Consider the following 17346-nt stretch of genomic DNA (forward strand, 5'->3'; position numbering starts at 1 on the left):
AATCCACAAAATTCCATAAAAAAACTCCCAAATAATTCAATTAGAAATTTATTATTTATAATTAATAATAATAATAATTATATATATTTTATATATTGGATTTTTGGGGAATTTTTGGGAGTTTTTTTTAATTTTTATGAGGAATTTTTTGGGTTTTTTTTTTAATTTTAAATGGGTTTTTTTGGGGTTTTTTTCCATTTTTTTCCTGGATTTTTTTCCCCAATTTTTGAAATTTTTTGATTGAATTTTCCCAATTTTTTCCCCTTTTTTTCCTCAAATTAATTCCAAATTTCCCAGAATTTTTGGGAATTTTAAATGGAATTTTTTCCATTTTTTCCTGGATTTTTTTCCCCAATTTTTGCAATTTTTTGGGAATTTTTTGATTGAATTTTCCCAATTTTTTCCCTTTTTTTCCTCAAATTAATTCCAAATTTCCCAGAATTTTTGGGAATTTTAAATGGAATTTTTTCCCATTTTTTCCTGGATTTTCTTCCCCAATTTCTGAATTTTTTGGGAATTTTTGGATTGAATTTTCCCAATTTTTTCCCCCTTTTTTTCCTCAAATTTATTCCAAATTTCCCAGAATTTTTGGGAATTTTAAATGGAATTTTTTTTCATTTTTTCCTGGATTTTATTCCCCAATTTTTGGAAATTTTTTGGGAATTTTTTGATTGAATTTTCCCAAATTTTTCCCCCTTTTTTCCCCAATTTTATTCCAAATTTCCCAGAATTTTTAGGAATTTTAAATGGAATTTTTCTCAATTTTTTTCCATTTTTTCCTGGATTTTATTCCCCAATTTTTGGAATTTTTTGGGAATTTTTTGATTGAATTTTCCCAATTTTTTCCCCCTTTTTTTCCTCAAATTAATTCCAAATTTCCCAGAATTTTTGGGAATTTTAAATGGAATTTTTTTTCCATTTTTTCCTGGATTTTATTCCCCAATTTTTGGAATTTTTTGGGAATTTTTGGGGTGAATTTTCCCAATTTTTTTCCCTTTTTTTCCTTAAATTAATTCCAAATTTCCCCAAATTTTTTTGAATTTTAAATGGAATTTTTTCCCATTTTTTCCTGGATTTTATTCCCCAATTTTTGGAATTTTTTGGGAATTTTTTGATTGAATTTTCCCAATTTTTTCCCTTTTTTTCCTTAAATTAATTCCAAATTTCCCAGAATTTTTTGGAATTTTAAATGGAATTTTTTGGGATTTTTTTCCATTTTTTCCTGGATTTTATTCCCCAATTTTTGCAATTTTTTGGAAATTTTTTGATTGAATTTTCCCAATTTTTCCCCTTTTTTTCCTCAAATTTATTCCAAATTTCCCCAAATTTTTGGGAATTTTAAATGGATTTTTTTTTCCATTTTTTCCTGGATTTTTTTCCCCAATTTTTGGAATTTTTTGGGAATTTTTGGAGTGAATTTTCCCAATTTTTTTCCCCTTTTTTTCCTCAAATTAATTCCAATTTTCCCCGAATTTTTTTGAATTTTAAATGGAATTTTTTGGGATTTTTTTCCATTTTTTCCTGGATTTTATTCCCCAATTTCTGAAATTTCTGGGAATTTTTGGGGTGAATTTTCCCAATTTTTTTCCCTTTTTTTCCTTAAATTAATTCCAAATTTCCCCGAATTTTTGGGAATTTTAAATGGAATTTTTTTTCCATTTTTTTCCTGGATTTTATTCCCCAATTTTTGGAATTTTTTGGGAATTTTTGGAGTGAATTTTCCCAATTTTTTCCCCCTTTTTTTCCTCAAATTAATTCCAAATTTCCCAGAATTTTTGGGAATTTTAAATGGATTTTTTTCCATTTTTTCCTGGATTTTTTTCCCCAATTTTTGCAATTTTTTGGGAATTTTTTGATTGAATTTTCACAAATTTTTCCCCCTTTTTTTCCTCAAATTTATTCCAAATTTCCCCAAATTTTTTGGAATTTTAAATGGATTTTTTTCTTTATTTTTTTCCATTTTTTCCTGGATTTTATTCCCCAATTTTTGGAATTTTTTGGGAATTTTTGGAGTGAATTTTCCCAATTTTTTCCCCCTTTTTTTCCTCAAATTAATTCCAAATTTCCCAGAATTTTGGGGAATTTTAAATGGAATTTTTTTTCATTTTTTCCTGGATTTTTTTCCCCAATTCCTGAAATTTTTGTGAATTTTTTGATTGAATTTTCCCAATTTTTTTTCCTTTTTTTCCTTAAATTTATTCCAAATTTCCCAGAATTTTTGGGAATTTTTTTTGGGCATTTTTCCATTTTTTTCCTGGATTTTATCCCAAATTTTTGGAATTTTTTGGGAATTTTTGGGGTGAATTTTCCCAAATTTTTCCCCCTTTTTTCCCCAATTTTATTCCAAATTTCCCCGAATTTTTGTGAATTTTAAATGGAATTTTTTGCTTTTTAATAAGATTTTCTCCAGATTTTTTAAATAATTTGGGGAATATTTCATTTTTTTATGGAATATTCCCAAAATATTCCCAATTTTTCCTGGAATTCTCTCCTCAGGTCGCCATGGAGACGGATCCTATTGGCCCCTGGACATCGACCGCAGCATCAATGGTAAATCCCAAAAAAAATCTGGGAATTGGGGGGTTTTTTATGGAATTTTAAAGGATTTTATGGGAATTTTTAGGAGTTTTTATTGGAATTTTAATTGGATTTTTTTGGGGATTTTTTGGGGGATTTTAATTGGATTTTTTGGGATTTTTTTTAGATTTTTTTGGGAATTTTTTGGGAATTTTTGGGGATTTAAATTGGATTTTTTGGGGAATTTTTGGGAATTTTTGGGGATTTTTTGGGGGATTTTTTGGGATTTTTTTGGGATTTTTTGGGGGGATTTTAATTGGATTTTTTGGGAATTTTTTGGGATTTTTTTTTATTTTTTGGGAATTTTTTGGGATTTTTTGGGGGATTTTTTGGGAATTTTTTGGGATTTTTTTGGGGATTTTAATTGGATTTTTTGGGATTTTTTGGGGGATTTTAATTGGCTTTTTTGGGAATTTTTTTGGGATTTTAATTGGATTTTTTGGGAATTTTTTTGGGATTTAAATTGGATTTTTTGGGAATTTTTTTGGGATTTAAATTGGATTTTTTGGGAATTTTTTGGGATTTTTTTTGGGATTTTAATTGGATTTTTTGGGATTTTTTTTATTTTTTTTGGACTTTAATTGGATTTTTTGGGAATTTTTTTGGATTTTTTTAGATTTTTTGGGGGGAATTTTAATTGGATTTTTTGGGAATTTTTGGGGGATTTTTTGGGAATTTTTTGGGATTTATTTGGGGATTTTAATTGGATTTTTTGGGAATTTTTTGGATTTTTTTTTAGATTTTTTTGGGATTTTTTTGTGGTATTTTTTGGGATTTTTTTGGGGGATTTTAATTGGATTTTTTGGGAATTTTTTGGGATTTTTGGGGGGATTTTAATTGGATTTTTTGGGGAATTTTTGGGATTTTTTGGGGATTTTATGGGGATTTTTTGGGAATTTTTTTAGATTTTTGGGGGGATTTTCATTGGATTTTTTGGGGAATTTTTGGGAATTTTTTTTATTTTTTTGTGGATTTTAATTGGATTTTTTGGGAATTTTTTTTTATTTTTTTGGGGATTTTAATTGGATTTTTTTGGAATTTTTTGGATTTTTTTTTAGATTTTTTGGGGGATTTTTTGGGAATTTTTTGGGATTTTTTTGGGGATTTTAATTGGATTTTTTGGGAATTTTTATGGGGAATTTTTCGGGATTTTTTGGGTTTTTTTGGGGGTTTTTTTGGGTTTTTTTGAGGATTTTAATTGGATTTTTTTGGGAAGTTTTTGGGATTTTTTGGAGTTTTTTGGGGGGATTTTAATTGGATTTTTTGGGAATTTTTATGGGGAATTTTTAGGGATTTTTTTTTAGATTTTTTTTTATTTTAATTGGATTTTTTGAGGAATTTTTTGGATTTTGTTTGGTTTTTTTGTGGGGATTTTTCAGGAATTTTTTGGGATTTTTTTTAGATTTTTTGGGGGAATTTTAATTGGATTTTTTTGGGAATTTTTATTGGGAATTTTTAGGGATTTTTTTTAGATTTTTTTGGATTTTAATTGGATTTTTCAGAAATTTTTTTGGATTTTTTTTAGATTTTTTTAGGGATTTTAATTGGATTTTTTGGGAATTTTTATGGGGAATTTTTAGGGATTTTTTGGGATTTTTTTGGATTTTTTGGGGGATTTTAATTGGATTTTTTGGGAATTTTTAGGAGGCTTTTTGGGAATTTTATGGGGAGTTTTTAGGGATTTTTTGGGATTTTTTAAAGGGATTTTTGGGGGTTATATTTGGATTTTTTAGATATTTTAATTGGATTTTTTGGGAATTTTTGGGAATTTTTTAGGGAATTTTTTTTGGGAATATTTTGGGATTTTTGGGAGATTTTTTCTGAGCTTTGTTTTTGGTTTTAATTGGATTTTTTGGGAATTTTTAGGAGTTTTTATGGGAATTTTTTGGGAATTTTTTTCATTTTTTGAGGGATTTTTTGGAGATTTTTGGGAGGTTTTTTTGGGAATTTTTCTTGGAATTTATGGGGGTTTTTAGGGAATTTTAGGGGGATTTTCTGGGATTTTTATGGGAATTTTAAGGGGATTTTTTTGGAGTTTTCTGGGAATTTGGAGGGAATTTTAAGGGGATTTTTGGGGAATTTTTAGGTGATTTTTAGGTGATGTTTTGGGAATTTTCTGGGAATTTTTTGGGAATTTTGAGGGGATTTTCTGGGATTTTTATGGGAATTTTTGGGGTTTTTATACAAAATTTTTTGGGAATTTCTGGGAATATTTTGGGGATTTTATGGAATTTTTTGCTGTGTTTTTTGGGAATTTTTAGGGATTTTTTTAAAGGAATTTTTTTGTATTTTTTTGTTATTTTTGTGGGACTTTTTAAAGGATTTTCCTGAGATTTTTTTATGGGAATATTTTAGGAATTTTAATCCAATTTATTACCAATTATAATCCAATTTTTATTCAGATTTTTCCTTCAATTCAACCCAATTTTTTTAGGATTTTTTTTTAAAAAAACACCAATTCAATTAATTTTCTATTTTCATGGAATTTTCATGGAATTTTCATGGAATTTTCATGGAATTCTCATTCCCAGATTCTCCAGTTGGACAAAGAAATTCAGCTCCAGGCACCGGAATTTTGCTCCTCATCCTTGGAATATCCGGAGGCGTCTCCGTGGTGGCCGCGGCCGTCGGAGCCTGGATCTGCTCCAGGAGAAACGAGGAGAGGAAGAGGAAGTAAGGAAATTCCCAAAGGGGATTTTGAGGGGGAAAATTGGGAAAAAATTGGGATTTTTTGGGGATTTTTTTGGGATTTTTTGGGGATTTTTTTTGGATTTTTTTGGGATTTTTTTTGGTTTTTTTGGGGATTTTTTGGGATTTTTTTTGGAATTTTTTTGGGATTTTTTGAGAATTTTTGGGGAATTTTTTGGGATTTTTTTGGGATTTTTTGAGAATTTTTTTGGAATTTTTTGGGGATTTTTTTGGGATTTTTTTGGGATTTTTTTGGTTTTTTTTGGGGATTTTTTGAGAATTTTTTAGGATTTTTTTGAGATTTTTTTAGGATTTTTTTGGGATTTATTTGGGATTTTTTGAGAATTTTTTGGGATTTTTTTTGGATTTTTTCTGGATTTTTTTGGGATTTTTTGGGGATTTTTTGGGATTTTTTTAGGATTTTTTTAGGATTTTTTTTGAATTTTGGGGGGAGTTTTTTGGGATTTTTTGAGAATTTTTTAGGATTTTTTTTAGGAATTTTTAGGATTTTTTTGGAATTTTTTTTTGCATTTTTTGGGATTTTTTTAGGAATTTTTAGGGATTTTTTTTGGGGGGAATTTGGGGGGATCCGGAGGCGTCTCCGTGGTGGCCGCGGCCGTCGGAGCCTGGATCTGCTCCAGGAGAAACGAGGAGAGGAAGAGGAAGTAAGGAAATTCCCAAAGGGGATTTTGAGGGGGAAAATTGGGAATTTTTTTGGGGAATTTTTGGGGATTTTTTGGGATTTTTTGGGGAATTTTTTTGGATTTTTTTTGGAATTTTTTGGGATTTTTTTTGAGGATATTTTGGGGATTTTCTTGGATTTTTTTAGGAATTTTTTAGGATTTTTTGGGAATTTTTTGAGAATTTTTTGGGATTTTTTTGGGATTTTTTGAGAATTTTTTGGGAATTTTTTGGGGATTTTTTTGGGATTTTTTGAGAATTTTTGGGGATTTTTTTGGGATTTTTTTGGGGATTTTTTTGGAATTTTTGGGGATTTTTTGGGATTTTTTTGGGGGTTTTTTTGGAATTTTTGGGAATTTTTTGGGGATTTTTTTGAGAATTTTTGGGGATTTTTTGAGAATTTTTTGGGATTTTTTGGGGATTTTTTGGGGATTTTTTGAGAATTTTTTGGGATTTTTTTGGGGATTTTTTGGGGATTTTTTGGGGATATTTTGGGGATTTTTTTGGATTTTTTTGGGGAATTTTTTAGGATTTTTTGGGAATTTTTTGGGGATTTTTTGGGATTTTTTTGGGATTTTTTTTGGATTTTTAGGGATTTCTCAAGGGGTTTTTTGGAGAATTTTTTAGGATTTTTTTTGGATTTTTTTAGGATTTTTTGGAATTTTTTTTGAGAATTTTTAGGAATTTTTTTAGGATTTTTTTGGGAATTTTTTAGGATTTTTTTGGGATTTTTTTGGGAATTTTTGGGATTTTTTGGGGATTTTTCTGGGAATTTTTGGGGAATTTTTTGGGATTTTTTGGGGATTTTTGGAGAATTTTTTAGGATTTTTTTGGGATTGTTTTAGGATTTTTTTGGGAAAAAATTGGGATTTTTGGAGAATTTTTGGGGATTTTTGGGGATTTTTTGAGAATTTTTTATGATTTTTTGGGGATTTTTTTAGGATTTTTTTGGGGTTTTTTGGGGATTTTTTGAGAATTTTTTGGGATTTTTTTGGGATTTTTTTGGGGATTTTTTTGGAATTTTTGGGAATTTTTGGGGGATTTTTTGGGATTTTTTTAGGATTTTTTAGGATTTTTTTTGAAATTTTTTTTGGCATTTTTTTGGATTTTTTTAGGGATTTTTTTACGGATTTTTTGGGAATTTTTTTGGCATTTTTTAAAACTTAAGGAGATTTTTTTTAGGGATTTTTTGGGAATTTTTTTATTTTATTTGGAATTTTTTGGCATTTTTTTAGAAATTTTCAGGGATTTTTTTTAGAATTTTCCTGGGATTTTTAGGGAATTTTTTAGGAATTTTTAGGGATTTTTTAAGGAATTTTATTTGGGACTTTTTTGGGACTTTTTGGGATTTTTGGGGGATTTTTTGGGGATTTTTTTTGGGATTTTTTGGGGATTTTTTTGGGATTTTTTGGGATTTTTTGGGGATTTTTTTGGGATTTTTTTGGGATTTTTTTTGGGATTTTTTTAGGAATTTTATTTGGGACTTTTTTGGGACTTTTTGGGATTTTTTGGGGATTTTTTGGGATTTTTTTTGGGATTTTTTTGGGATTTTTTTGGGACTTTTTGGGATTTTTTGGGGATTTTTTGGGATTTTTTTGGGGATTTTTTTGGGATTTTTCTGGGATTTTTTTTGATTTTTTGGGGATTTTTTGGGGATTTTTTGGGGATTTTTTGGGATATTTTTGGGGATTTTTTTAGGGTTATTTTGAAATTTTTGGTGCTTTTTTAAGGAATTTTTTGGGATTTTTTCAGTGATTTTTGAGAATTTTTTTGGGAATTTTTTGGGAATTTTTTGGAAATTTTTTTGGATTTTTTTTTAATTTTTTAGGATTTTTTTTTTATTTTTCTGGGATTATTTCGGAATTTTTGGGGAATTTTTTGAGGATTTTGGGGATTTTTTTTTGACTTTTTGGGGGGATCAGGAATCCCCAAAAAACCCTAAAAACCCTTAAAAAATCCTTAAAAATTCCCCAAAAAAAACCCCTAAAAAATTCCATAAAAACCCCCAAAAAATTCCCAAAAATCAAAAAAAATTCTTAAAAAATACCCAAAAAAATCCCAAAAAATTCTTCAAAAAAACCCAAAAAATTCCCAAAAAAACTCTAAAAATTCCCATTTTTTCCCACAAAAATTCCCATTTTTTTACCCCAAAATTCCCATTTTTTACACAAAAATTCTGATTTTTTACATAAATATTCCCAATTTTTTTTCTCCCAAAAATTCCCATTTTTTTTCACAAAAATTCCCATTTTTTCTCCAAAAAATCCCCATTTTTTTAACCCCAAAATTCCCATTTTTTAATGCAAAAATTCCCATTTTTTTACTCAAAAATTCCCATTTTTTCTCCCTAAAATTCCCATTTTTTTACACAAAATTTCCCATTTTTTACACAAAAATTCCCATTTTTTTCCATAAAAATTCTTTTTTTTTCTCTCTAAAATTCCCATTTTTTACAGAAAAATTCCCATTTTTTTTCTCCCAAAACCTCCAATTTTTTCCTGCCAAAATTCCCATTTTTCCCTTAAAAATGCTTATTTTTTACACAAAAATTCCCATTTTTTTACACAAAAATTCCCATTTTTTAACATAAAAATTACCATTTTTCCCCCTATAATTCCCATTTTTTTTACGCCAAAATCCCCATTTTTCCCCAAAAAATTCCCATTTTTTACACAAAAATTCTGATTTTTTACATAAATATTCCCATTTTTTTTCTCCTAAAAATTCCCATTTTTTCTCTAAAATTCCCATTTTTTAATGCAAAAATTCCCATTTTTTAATGCAAAAATTCCCATTTTTTTCCTCCCAAAAATTCCCATTTTTTCTCCAAAAATCCCCATTTTTCCCCCTATAATTCCCTTTTTTTTCCTGCTAAAATCCCCATTTTTTTACACAAAAATCCCCATTTTTTCTCCCTAAAATTCCCATTTTTTTACACAAAAATTCCCATTTTTCCCAAAAAAATTCCCATTTTTTTTCCCGCCAAAATCCCCATTTTTTCCCGCCAAAACCCCCATCTTTCCCCATAAAAATTCCCATTTTTTCTCCCTAAAGTTCCCATTTTTTTACACAAAAATTCCCATTTTTTTCCTTAAAATTCCCATGTTTTTGTCCCAAAACCTCCAATTTTTTCCTGCCAAAACCCCCATTTTTCCCCAAAAAATTCCCATTTTTTTACACAAAAATTCCCATTTTTTAACACAAAAATCCCCATTTTTTAATGCAAAAAATTCCCATTTTTTACCCCAAAATGCCCATTTTTTTTCCCGCCAAAACCCCCATTTTTTCCCGCCAAAACCCCCATTTTTCCCCATAAAAATTCCCATTTTTTTACCCCAAAATTCCCATTTTTTAACACAAAAATCCCCATTTTTTAATGCAAAAAATTCCCATTTTTTACCCCAAAATTCCCATTTTTTTCCCGCCAAAACCCCCATTTTTTCCTGCCAAAACCCCCATTTTTCCCATAAAAATTCCCATCTTTTCTCCCTAAAATTCTCATTTTTTACCCCAAAATTCCCATTTTTTTCCCGCCAAAACCCCCATTTTTTCCCCATAAAAATTCCCATTTTTTTACCCCAAAATTCCCATTTTTTACACAAAAATCCCCATTTTTTCTCCAAAAAATCCCCATTTTTCCCCCTATAATTCCCCTTTTTTTTCCCGCCAAAATCCCCATTTTTCCCGCCAAAACCCCCATTTTTCCCCCAAAAATTCCCATTTTTTTACACAAAAATTCCCATTTTTTAATGCAAAAATTCCCATTTTTTCTCAAAAAAAGTCCCCATTGTTCCCATAAAAATTCCCATTTTTTTTCCCGCCAAAATCCCCATTTTTTCCCGCCAAAACCCCCATTTTTCCCATAAAAATTCCCATTTTTTTACACAAAAATCCCCATTTTTCTCCATAAAAATCTCCATTTTTCCCCCTATAATTCCCATTTTTTACCCCAAAATTCCCATTTTTTTACTTAAAAATTCCCATTTTTCCCCCCAAATTCCCATTTTTTAACACAAAAATCCCCATTTTTTCTCGCTAAAATTCCCATTTTTTTACACAAAAATTCCCATTTTTTACCCCAAAATTCCCATTTTTTAACACAAAAATCCCCATTTTTTAATGCAAAAAATTCCCATTTTTTACCCCAAAATTCCCATTTTTTTCCCGCCAAAACCCCCATTTTTTCCTGCCAAAACCCCCGTTTTTCCCATAAAAATTCCCATCTTTTCTCCCTAAAATTCTCATTTTTTAATGCAAAAATCCCCATTTTTTCCCGCCAAAACCCCCATTTTCCCGCCAAAACCCCCATTTTCCCGCCAAAACCCCCATTTTCCCGCCAAAACCCCCATTTTCCCGCCAAAACCCCCATTTCCCCCCTATAATCCCCATTTTTTTCCCCTCTCCCCTTTCAGAAACCACGGCAAAAGGAAAGGAAGCCAGAAAGAGCCGAGACCTCCGGATTTATGGATCCACCACGAGGAAATGGAACTGAAAAACCTGGAAAAACCTCGGGAATCGGAGCCTCCTCCTCCTCCTCCTCCTCCTCCTCCTCCTCCTCCTCCCAATTCCCAGGAAATCCCAAAGGATCCCAAAAGTTCGGAATCGCAGCCGCCTCCAAAAAATCTTCCCCAGGCAGGTGAGGGGAAATTTCCATGGAGTTTTGGGAATTTTTCTTGAAATTTTGGGGTTTTTTTTTACGAGAAAAATTGTTTTGAAAATTTGAGAGAATTGCCAAAAATTTTCCCTCCAAAATTCCCATTTTTTTCCTTAAAATAACTCAAAAATAATCTCCAAAATTCCCTAAAAATTCCAAAAAAAATTCCCAAATTTTACCCTAAAATTCCTTTAAAAAAATCCCCAAAAATTCCATAAAAATTTCCCAAAAAATTCTGAAAAATTCCCTAAAAATTCCCCCAAAAATCCCCAATTTTACCCTAAAATTCCTCAAAAAAATCCCCAAAAGTTCAAAAAAAAATCCTCCAAAAATCCAATTAAATTCCCCAAAAAATTCTCAAAAATTCCCTAAAAATTCCCCCCAAAATTCTCAAAAATTCCCTAAAAATTCCCCCCAAAAATGCTCAAAAATTCCCTAAAAATTCCCTAAAAAATCCCAAAAATTCCCCAAAAAATTCTCAAAAATTCCCTAAAAATTCCCTAAAAAATCCCCAAAAATTCCCCAAAAAATCCCCAAAAATTCCCCAAAAAATTCTCAAAAATTCCCTAAAAATTCCCAAAAAAATTCTCAAAAATTCCCCAAAAAATTCTCAAAAAAGTCTCAAAAATTCCCTAAAAAACCCCAAAAGTTGCCAAAAAAATCCTTAAAAATTCCCTAAAAATTCCCAAAAAAATCCCCAAAAATTCCAAAAAAATTCCCCAAAAAATTCTCAAAAATTCCCCAAAAAAGTCTCAAAAATTCCCTAAAAAACCCCAAAAGTTGCCAAAAAAATTCTCAAAAATTCCCTAAAAATTCCCCAAAAATCCCCAATTTTACCCTAAAATTCCTTTAAAAAAATCCCCAAAAATTCCATAAAAATTCTCAAAAAATCCCTAAAAATTCCCATTTTTTTCCCTAAAATTCCTCCAAAAAAAATCCCCAAAAATTCCGAAAAAAATCCCCCAAAATTCCCTAAAAATTCCCCAAAAATTCTCAAAAATTCCCTAAAAATTCCTTAAAAAATTCTCAAAAATTCCCTAAAAATTCCCCCAAAAATTCTCAAAAATTCCCTTAAAATTCCCCAAAAATCCCCAATTTTACCCTAAAATTCCTTTAAAAAATGCCAAAAAATTCCACAAAAAAAACCCAAAAATACCCAATTTTTCCCAAAAATTCCCAAAAAAATTCTCAAAAATTCCCCAAAAAATCCCCAAAAAATCCCTAAAAATTCCCTAAAAAATTCTAAAAAATTCTCAAAAAAATTCCCCAAAAAACCTCAAAAATTCCCTAAAAATTCCCAAAAAATTCTCAAAAATTCCCCCAAAAATTCTCAAAAATTCCCTAAAAATTCCTTAAAAAATTCTCAAAAATTCCCTAAAAATTCCCAAAAAATTCTCAAAAATTCCCTAAAAATTCCCAAAAAAATTCTCAAAAATTCAAAAAAAATCCCCAATTTTATCCTAAAATTCCTTTTAAAAATCCCTAAAAATTCCCCAAAAAATTCTCAAAAATTCCCTAAAAATTCAAAAAAAATCCCCAATTTTACCCAATAATTCCTCAGAAAAATCCCCAAAAATTCCCCAAAAAATTCTCAAAAATTCCCTAAAAATTCCCTAAAAATCCCAAAAATTCCCCACAAAATTCTCAAAAATTCCCTAAAAATTCCCCAAAAATCCCCAAAAATTGCCAAAAAAAATTCGCAAAAATTCCCTAAAAATTCCTCCAAAAATCCCCAATTTTCCCCTGAAATACCTTTAAAAAATGCCAAAAAAATCCAAAAAATTCCTTTAAAAAATCCCAAAAAATCCTCAAAAATTCCCCCAAAAATTCTCAAAAATTCCCTAAAAATTCCAAAAAAAATCCCAAATTTTACCCAAAAATTTCTTTAAAAAAATCCTCAAAAATTCCCTAAAAATTCCACAAAAAAACCCCCCAAAAATCCCAAATTTTTCCCTAAAATTCCTTAAAAAATGCCAAGAAATTCCACAAAAATTCCCAAAAAATTCTCAAAAATTCCCGAAAAATTCCCCAAAAAATCCCCAATTTTACCCTAAAATTCCTCAAAAAACCCCCCAAAATTCCCAAAAGAATCCTCAAAAATTCCCTAAAAATTCCCTAAAAAACCCCAAAAATTCCAAAAATAATTCTCAAAAATTCCCTAAAAATTCCCTAAAAAAACCCCAAAAATTCCCCAAAAAATCCTCAAAAATTCCCTAAAAATTCCAAAAAAAATTCCCCAATTTTACCCTAAAATTCCTTTAAAAAAATCCCCAAAAATTCCCAAAAAAATCCTCAAAAATTCCCAAAAAATTCCCAAAAAACCCCCCAAAATTCACAAAAAAATCCGCAAAAATTCTCAAAAATTCCCTAAAAATTCAAAAAAACCCCCAAAAATTCCCCAAAAAATTTTCAAAAATTCCCTAAAAATTCCAAAAAAATTCCCCAATTTTATCCAAAAATTCCTTAAAAAAATCCCCAAAAATTCAAAAAAAAATCCTCAAAAATTCCCCAAAAAATTCTCAAAAATTCCCTAAAAATTCCCAAAAAAATCCTCAAAAATTCCCTAAAAATTCCCTAAAAAACCCCCAAAATTCCCAAAAAAATTCTGAAAAATTCCCTAAAAATTCCAAAAAAAATTCCCCAATTTTACCCAAAAATTCCTTAAAAAAATCCCCAAAAATTCAAAAAAAAATCCTCAAAAATTCCCCAAAAAATTCTCAAAAATTCCCTAAAAATTCCCTAAAAAACCCCAAAAATTCCCCAAAAAATTCTCAAAAATTCCCTAAAAATTCCAAAAAAATCCCCAATTTTACCCAAAAATTCCTTAAAAAAATCCCCAAAAATTAAAAAAAAAATCCTCAAAAATTCCCAAAAAAATTCTCAAAAATTCCCTAAAAATTCCAAAAAAAATTCCCAATTTTTCCCCTAAAATTCCTTTTAAAAAACCCCAAAAATTCCACAAAAAATCCCCAAAAATTCCACAAAAAATTCCCAAAAAATCCCCAAAAATTCCCCCAAAAATTCTCAAAAATTCCCCAAAAAATTCTCAAAAATTCCCCCAAAAATTCCCAAAAAATTCCCAAAAAAATCCTCAAAAATTCCCTAAAAATTCCTTTAAAAACCCCAAAAATTCCCCAAAAAATTCTCAAAAATTCCCTAAAAATTCCCTAAAAAACCCCAAAAATTCCCCAAAAAATTCTCAAAAATTCCCCCAAAAATTCCCAAAAAAATTCTCAAAAATTAACTAAAAATTCCCTAAAAAACCCAAAAAATTCCCCAAAAAATTCTCAAAAATTCCCCCCAAAATTCCCAATTTTTCCCTTTGAATTCCTGCATTTTTTTCCATGTTTTTCCCCCAGCTCCGGAGCCGGACGAGGTCGGAAGCGGCGGCTCCACCTTGGAACGTTCTGGAATTTCTCGCAGAGCCAAACTCCTGATCCCAATGAATTCCCAAACTTCTGGAGCAGGTAAATGCCAGGGGAAAAAAAAATCTGGGAATGGGGAAAAAAATCTGGGAATTTTGGGTGGGAAAAGGGGAAAAAAATGGGAATTTTGGGGAAAAAAAATGGGAAATTTTGGGAAAAAAATGGGAATTTTTGGGAAAAAAATGGGAATTTTTGGGGGAATTTTTTGGGAAAATTTGGGGGTTTTTAGGAATTTTTGGAGGGAATTTTTGGGAAAAAAATGGGAATTTTTACTGGAAATTTGGGGTAAAAAATTGGGAATTTTTAGGAATTTTTGGGGGAATTTTGGGGGAAAAAAAGGGAATTTTTGGGGAATTTTTTTGGGAAAAATTGGGAATTTTTGGGGGAATTTTTGGGAAAAAATTGGGAATTTTTTTGGGAAATTTTGGGTAAAAAATTGGGAATTTTTTTTGGAATTTTTGTGAAAAAATTGGGAATTTTTAGGTATTTTTGGAGGGAATTTTGGGGGAAAAATTGGGAATTTTTAGGAATTTTTTTTGGAATTTTTGTGAAAAAATTGGGAATTTTTGGGAATTTTTGGAGGGAATTTTGGGGAAAAAAATGGGAATTTTTAGGAATTTTTTTGGGAATTTTGGGGAAAAAATTGGGAATTTTTGGGGGGAATTTTGGGGGAAAAATGGGGAATTTTTAGGAATTTTTTGGGAATTTTGGGAGAAAAATGGGAATTTTTGTGGAAATTTTTGGGAAAAATTTGGGAATTTTTAGGAATTTTTGGGGGAATTTTGGGAAAAATTGGGAATTTTTTGCGGAATTTTTGGGTAAAAAATTGGGAATTTTTAAGAATTTTTGGGGGGAATTTTGGGGAAAAAATTGGGAATTTTTGGGGAATTTTTTTGGAATTTTGGGGGAAAAAAGGGGAATTTTTGGGGAAATTTTTTGGGAAAAATTGGGAATTTTTAGGAATTTTTGGGGGAATTTTGGGGAAAAAATTGGGATTTTTTTGGGGAATTTTTGTGGAAAAATTGGGAATTTCTAGGAATTTTTGGGGGAATTTTGGGGAAAAAATTGGGATTTTTTTGGGGAATTTTTGTGGAAAAATTGGGAATTTCTAGGAATTTTTGGGGGAATTTTTGGGAAAAATTGGGAATTTTTTGGGGAATTTTTGGGTAAAAAATTGGGAATTTTTTTTTGAATTTTTGTGAAAAAATTGGGAATTTTTAGGAATTTTTTGAGGGAATTTTTGGGTAAAAAATTGGGAATTTTTAGGAATTTTTGGGCGGAATTTTTGGGAAAAAATTGGGAATTATTGGGAATTTTTTTTGGAATTTTGGGGGAAAAAATGGGAATTTTTGGGGAAATTTTTGGGGAAAATTTGGGGTTTTTTAGGAATTTTTGGGGGGAATTTTTGGGAAAAAATTGGGATTTTTTTTGGGGAATTTTTGTGAAAAAATTGGGAATTTTTAGGAATTTTTGGGGGAATTTTGGGGCAAAAAAAGGGAATTTTTGGGGAAATTTTCGGGGAAAATTTGAGGAATTTTTGGGAATTTTTAGGAATTTTTTGGGTGGGGTTTAGGGGAGGAAAATTGGGAATTTTGGGGGAAAAATGGGAAATTTTTTTTGAATTTTCTTGGAATTTTAAAGGATTTTTTGGGGGGATTCTTGGGGAAAAATTCTGGGAATTTTGGGAAAAAAATTCTGGGAATTTTGGGTGGGAAAAGGGGAAAAAAAATGGGAATTTTTGGGAAAAAAATGGGAGTTTTTGGGGAAATTTTGGGTAAAAAATTGGGAATTTTTTTTGGAATTTTTGTGAAAAAATTGGGAATTTTTAGGTATTTTTGGAGGGAATTTTGGGGAAAAAATTGGGAATTTTTAGGAATTTTTGGAGGGAATTTTTGGGGAAAAAATTGGGAATTTTTGGGAATTTTTGGAGGGAATTTTGGGGAAAAAAATGGGAATTTTTAGGAATTTTTTTGGGAATTTTGGGGAAAAAATTGGGATTTTTTGGGGGAATTTTTGTGAAAAAATTGGGAATTATTGGAAATTTTTTGGGGAATTTTGGGAGAAAAATGGGAATTTTTGGGGAAATTTTTGGGGAAAATTTGGGGGATTTTAGGAATTTTTGGAGGGAATTTTTGGGAAAAAAATGGGAATTTTTACTGGAAATTTGGGGTAAAAAATTGGGAATTTTTAGGAATTTTTGGGGGAATTTTGGGGGAAAAAAAGGGAATTTTTGGGGAATTTTTTTGGGAAAAATTGGGAATTTTTGGGGGAATTTTTGGGAAAAAATTGGGAATTTTTTTGGGGAATTTGGGAGAAAAATGGGAATTTTTGGGGAAATTTTTGGGGAAAATTTGGGGGATTTTAGGAATTTTTGGAGGGAATTTTTGGGAAAAAATTGGGAATTTTTTTGGAATTTTTGTGAAAAAATTGGGAATTTTTAGGAATTTTTGGGGGGAATTTTTGGGAAAAAATTGGGGATTTTTTTGGGGAATTTTGGGGGAAAAATGGGAATTTTTTTTGGAATTTTTGTGAAAAAATTGGGAATTTTTAGGAATTTTTGGGGGGAATTTTGGGGAAAAAATTGGGAATTTTTTTGGGAATTTTTGGGGAAAATTTGAGGAATTTTTGGGAATTTTTGGGAATTTTTTGGGTGGGATTTAGGGAGGAAAATCGGGAATTTTTGGGAATTTTTTTGGAATTTTTAAGGAATTTTTTTTTTAATTTTGAGGAAAAAAATTGGAAGTTTTGGGGGAATTTTTTGGGGGAATTTTGGGGAAAAATTTGGAATTTTTGGGGAATTTTTTTGGGAAATTTTGGGGAAAAATTTGGAATTTTTGGGGAATTTTTTGGAATTTTTTTATTGGGAATTTTGGGGTAAAAATTGGAATTTTTGGGGTTAAAAATGGGAAAATTCCAGGATTTTTTTTAGAATTTGGGACGGAAAATGCGAAAAATTTTGGAATTTTAAAGATAAAAATGGGAAAATTCCAGGGATTTTGAGGATTTTGGGTTGGAAAAGGGAAAATTCTGGAATTTTGTGTTTAAAAATGGGAAAATTTGGGAATTTTCCCTTTAAAAAATGGGAAAAATTTGGATTTTTCCCTTAAAAAATGGGAAAAAATCGGAATTTTTGGGAATTTTACCTCAGGAATTCCAGGATTTTCCAGGATTTGGGGATAAAAAAAGGAAAAATCCAGAATTTTGGGCTCAAAAATGGAAAATTCTGGAATTTTTACCTTAAAAAATGAGAAAAAATTCAAATTTTCCCTTTAAATAATGGGAAAAATTCCATATTTTTTGTAAAAAAATGGGAAAAATTTG

General features: G+C 29.8%; 1 protein-coding gene across 1 annotated transcript in view; it reads left to right on the forward strand.

Moving 5' to 3' along the window:
• Positions 1-17346, forward strand: part of DCC (DCC netrin 1 receptor) — a 58499-nt gene that overhangs the window by 16758 nt on the left and 24395 nt on the right. The window contains exons 6-9 of the mRNA XM_086867433.1: positions 2497-2550; positions 5109-5250; positions 10359-10582; positions 13960-14067. Of these exons, the coding sequence (XP_086723559.1) occupies positions 2497-2550; positions 5109-5250; positions 10359-10582; positions 13960-14067 (528 nt within the window). The remainder of the gene's footprint in view (positions 1-2496; positions 2551-5108; positions 5251-10358; positions 10583-13959; positions 14068-17346) is intronic.

The sequence above is a fragment of the Cyanistes caeruleus genome, chromosome Z (assembly GCF_971803275.1).
Source record: "Cyanistes caeruleus chromosome Z, bCyaCae1.hap1.1, whole genome shotgun sequence".
NCBI lineage: Eukaryota > Metazoa > Chordata > Aves > Passeriformes > Paridae > Cyanistes > Cyanistes caeruleus.